General features: G+C 34.7%; 1 protein-coding gene across 1 annotated transcript; it reads right to left on the bottom strand.

Annotated features, from left to right (window-relative positions):
- Positions 1-3,696: 3,696 nt before the first annotated feature.
- OFP12 (ovate family protein 12) lies at positions 3,697-4,530 on the bottom strand. Its single transcript, XM_086427075.1, has one exon. It carries the CDS (start codon positions 4,395-4,397, stop codon positions 3,756-3,758), a length of 642 nt encoding a protein of 213 aa, XP_086283201.1. The 5' UTR covers positions 4,398-4,530; the 3' UTR covers positions 3,697-3,755.
- Between the last annotated feature and the right edge of the window lie 994 nt (positions 4,531-5,524).

Genomic DNA, 5,524 nt, shown 5'->3' with positions numbered 1-5,524 from the left:
GCTAAACCGATATCTAATGGTTTTGGGTTCTCATCTAACCGATTTTGGGTTGACCCGTAGCAACCCGAGGATTATGGTTAGTAGTTTCATATTTTGTGACACATCACATTATAGGCTTTAGACTGTAATCTGATAATCACAAACAACAAATAAATTGACAGATGGCGCTGCCATCCTTAGAAGTAGCATTCCTGACAAAATCTATCTACTTTGAAAGTGATTTTCAGCTGTTTCTCAAATATTTTCTTTTCATTTAAGACACCATTACCTCACCTGACAAGTATTTGTCTCATTGTCAGAGGTTGCATGGGCCTTTTGGCTCACAATGGATCGGATCAGACCCAAAATTCGATCCATCAGATAACTCTGGTTCTGGAGCAAGGATTAGGGATATTGAAGATATGGAGATGACTTGCATGGGTGATCTCAACAATGGCATCTCATCTCATCTTGTTCACGAAAAATACTTTTAGGTGACTTGAGTGAGTCATCTTAGTCTCGGACGATTTTCAAAACCATGGTGCAATCCGTCGCATTTGTTTTGGTTTTGATTCATAATTGTTTGGTCCATTTCAAGAGCAAGTTATACAAATGATCAATGGTTATAGCTAGAGTTGTGTTGGAGTGACCTCAAGATTGTATCTCATATCGCACATCCTTGACGTGAAAGTGTGTAGGAATCATAGATGCTTTTTTATTCGTATTTTGATGAAAAGAATCTATGGTTCCTACACCCTCATACATCAGGATTTGTGATATGAGGTACAATCTTTAGGTTACTTTAGCATTATTCTTATAACCAACCAACCAACCACACATACATAATAGGGGCCTAGTGGTTTGAAAAAAAAAAAAAGTGTGGTAGAAGTTGGTGTGAAAAAAAATTTAGTGACTACCAGTGTTACAATACAAACAAGGAAAGATAACTAGAAATCTACGATTTAGGTTGCTTACAGGTAGAGTGTGGGCAACTATTTCGGGTGGAGTGTGACCTCAATTTTATGCACTATTTGTCAACTCTTTCCTACCCACACTCCCACTTAAACGTTTATACAGAAAAATCAGGTTGTTCAATTATTTTTAGCCAAGAGATCATGATTTTCAAATCTAGTATCTAGGGCTAGCAATGGGCCGGGTGTGGGTCGGGTAAGGCCTCTACCAACTCCATACCCAAATTGAAACACCCATACCCTATTTCTTAGCTGAATTTTTGGGTGACATAAATTCAAAATTTGACTCAAATTTTAGGTGGATAATCATACTTCACTCTTGGGTCACCCAAATTTTTACCTTGTCTGAATTTTTTTTTTTTTACTTTAATAAAAATCTTAATTATTTACATATATTTAGATATAGAATATGAAATTATAATTTTGCTTTTAGTTAAACGGATAATCAGGTAGGATATGACATATATTCATACTTGATCTTACAAAAAATTTGGATAAATGGGTATCGGGTAATATTAATATTATCCGAATTCTTAATTGGGTAGAAAAATATTGCCCATATCCAATTTATTTGGGTTAGATTAATCTGGTAGAGCTATTGCCAGCCCTACTAGTATCTTGTCTCGTCTTAGCCTCCATAGAGACCAAATTGGCTCCTCTCAACTGAGTCGACCAAGATGGGAAACCAAGATCCAAAACATGAACAATACAAATTGAAAACCAATTTTTTAAAAATCAAATTGAGCTCATGGACCAGCCTGTATTATGAGTCTAATCTTAACTATTATAATGGGAGAAAATGGAGTATTTGTTGACACCAAAATATGGAAGGCTAGAAATGCACTCACCTTTATATTTAAATTTAATATTTTAAAAGTTATTTTGTCAAAAATCAATAAAATTACAATATCTCATAATCATGTTTGTTCATTTTTTTTTTTTTAAAGATTCGCGATACAGAGCAGTGCCCCATTCTTGTAATAAAAAACGGTGTCTACGTAACGTGTTTATTGGAGAATAAGTGTATAGGGCTGCGTGTAATAAAGAAAACAGCTTGATTATGAGCCTAATGCGTCTTAAACTCTAATCTAAACATGCCACATAGACACTGTTTCTATTCTATACGAATGGGGATAGTGTACCCTGATTCTTTTTAAATTACAGTAATATCCTTTTATCTATGTTATATCAAAATCCCCATAAATTAATATTTTGAATTACAATTATGATCACATGAGCACATGCGTCCATCAAGAAGGGAGGAAACTTAATGATTTCATGATACTTTTTGTTAACTTGCCCTTTAATTTACAAACATTCCTGGAAAAAGTACTTGCATGTATTAGTAATTCACCCTATAATTTAGGAAGGTTTTTGTAAAAACTCCTTAAGCAAATAAATGATTCACAGACTTGTACTTGATTAGTACTTTAATTTAAGAAGGTTTCTATGAAAATATGTGAAAGAGGAATGATGCGTCTATTTTATTCAAGAAAGAATCGATTTCATTTGCTTTTAAGGAGTTTCTTTGAATTTAAGAACCAATTTCATTCAATTTTAAGAACAAGACATTAAAACCGACGATTCTTAGTTAAATGACACTTGTCATGTTGGACCATTGGTCCAATGGGAGTAGATCTTTTGTAGTGCCATATCCTTGTAGCCCTCTTTAACGTTTTTGAACGATTAGGAGAGTGACACATCAATAGGATAATAAGTTTACATCGTTTAAAAATGAAGGTTCAATGATCGTCCATTTCGAAGTCTTGGATCAGGTAAAAAAAAAGTTTTTTTTCTAAATTTTTTTTTAGATATATTAAATCCAATCTAAAGCATTAACACAAGAAGGCTGTGGAGTTAAATTTTGTCGATGTGGCATTCTCTCACTTGTAGATGAAGTGTTACAAAAGACCATAACGGATATGGCACTATAAAGGATCCACTCTCGAGTCAAATCCAATTTTTTAAAATACAGGTTTCTACTAAAGTTTAAGAAAGGGTTTAAGTAATTAATTAAAAAAGAAGTTCATAAATTGTGAGTTTGATATCTATTATGAGCATTAATTCCTCAGGAGCCACCTATGAGAGTGCGCACCTTCACTTACTTGGTGTATGTGATGTGCGGGCATTGCACATGCCCGAAGACTAGTCCTGCAATACGGTCATGATCTATGGATTGGGCAAGCCCAGATACCACCCCGATCATGAAGACATCCTCTATCTTCAACAATCCGATTATCAAAAAATAATAAAATAATAATAATTGAAGATGACGTTAAATAAATTACAGATAATTTATCATATAGGTCGAAAAGTTTAAAAGATATGAATTTTTGGTTCGAGGTTGAAAAAACAACCAAATTTAAAACTTTTTTTTTAAAACTATTGTAAATCAGTCCAACCAAATTAACTTCGAATCCGACAATTTGATAAATTTTCGGTAAATTTTAAAACATTGGCTACAGCCCTAGGATCCAGAGCTTTCCTATCAAGCCAAGTTGGAACTTTCTCAGAAATCTCAGTGGTTCGAAGTCTCCCTAAACATATTAGACATGATGTTACCTAAACCAAACTACTAAATTATATTTTATTAATTTTGTTGATCTCTCTCTCTACTCTGCAGGGATATTGTCTGTCACCTAATCCAGTTGTTTTATAAAAATTCAGAAACAAACAAAATAAAGATAATAAAAAATACAAAAATAACTCTATAGAGACAAAAAAAAAAAAAATTTACCCAAAAAGATTAAAAAAAACACACCAAATAACTATTCTATTATTATATGTAAAATCGACAAAAACAAATTACAACTGCGGATGTGAATCAGAATACCGGTCGGAGATGTCAGATTTCAGACGATCTGAACCGGAAGTTGATCCCATGAGACTGACAAGAAGATCAGCGAAAGCGCCGAAGATGAACCTGTGGGCGGACTTAGGGTTAAGCGTAAGATAGCTTAAGAGCAACTCGTGTAAGTAATCCCAATCTGACGTCACATCTGACAACTCTCTCGCGTCCACCATTTCTTGCATCGATCGTCGGAAATCCATGTACGGATCCGGTGAATATGTACGAATAGGAATGCCTCCGGTAACAAGTGTGTCAGATTCAGGATGAGGAGATTCCGGGGGATCGATGATGGAGTTAGAACGACCGGGAGAGGAGAAGAAGAAACGTTGAGAGGCAAAGACGGTGGAGAAGTCAGGGAGAGAGGTTTCGTCGTCAGATTCAGATGAAGAGAAGTCGTCGCTGGTACGACTGATGGATTTGGAGGTGGAGTCAGGTGTGAGATCGTAGAGAGAGTTGAAGTTCTTGATCAAGATTGATGAAGATGATGAATGGTCAAGATCTTTCGTAGTGATTGGTGTTGGAGATGGTTGGGTTGTTGGTGGCCGTTTGATCTTTGTGAAGCAGAGATGGAAGTTTTTGCCTAGAGTAGTGGGCATTTTCTCTTCTTCCTCACGAACTCACACGAGCGAGACAAGAGAGAGAAGAAGAGAAAGTGGAGGTTTAGGAGAGTGAGTTTGTTTATAAGCGTGTGTGTGTGTGTGTGTGAGAGAGAGAGAGAAAGAAGAGACTCAGGAGAGTGATGGATCGTTGTTTCCAATCGCAGTCAAATAGTGACTAGAGAGCGATAAAAAACTATGGAACAATTAATAAAAGAGAAAGGTTGCCTGGACTGACACTACAGATATTATCTGATTTTGTTGCCACGTGGAATATCTGATTAGTGATAACTTATACTCAAATATGTTATAATTTTCAAGAAAAATATAATACTAATGCTGGGGTGACATTGGAATCTCGAGGAAACACATCTATGGTTATGTACGCATCCCACGTTAGAAATGTGAGAATCCCAATAAATCCTAAGTCACCCCAGCACGACTCAAAATATAATGTGATTAAAATGATAAGATCGTATTGGAGTGACTTCAATTCACACTTGTTGATTTGCACAAAAGATACTTTTCACTTGTATCTCGATGACAAGCATCTATGGTTCTGTACGGGATCGGTCCACGCATAAGGCCACTTAGGTGATTGCCTAAAGCCCCATAATTTGAGAAGGCCTCCCAATTTTTTTTAACAGTAATTCGGTTTATTGTCAAAAAGAAAAAAAAAAAAAAAAAAAATTACTATTATTATTATTATTACTTTTATCATACACACCTATTTACACATTGGAAGTGAGAAGTGTTTAAAAATATAAATATATATATTATTATACTCCCATGTACGTTGGAAATGTTGGCATTACGATGGTTTTCCCAAAAAAGCGAAACAAAAAAAAAAATGATTTTACTAAAAGATTTCTTAAAATCTTATGACATTGACTTCTGATAATCTGACGCTTTTTTTTGTCAAACGTTCCCTGATGCTTCATGGTTGTAGAGGACAAAAAAATATTTCAAAATTTATTTTCACGTTGAATTTTTATTTTAAATTTGAGTGTTATGTGGAAATTCAATAGCCATTGCTTTTCAAAACCTTGGACCACGACCAAAAGAAAATGTTTTTTGAATTTGTTTTTTTTATTATTATTTTATCTGAGTTTTTCTTTGAAATCTAA

This window comes from Akebia trifoliata, chromosome 16 (assembly GCF_017979445.1).
Source record: "Akebia trifoliata isolate Shusen 1 chromosome 16, ASM1797944v1, whole genome shotgun sequence".
NCBI lineage: Eukaryota > Viridiplantae > Streptophyta > Magnoliopsida > Ranunculales > Lardizabalaceae > Akebia > Akebia trifoliata.
Note: the sequence above shows the minus strand (reverse complement) of the source record. Positions and strands in the feature narration are given on the sequence as shown.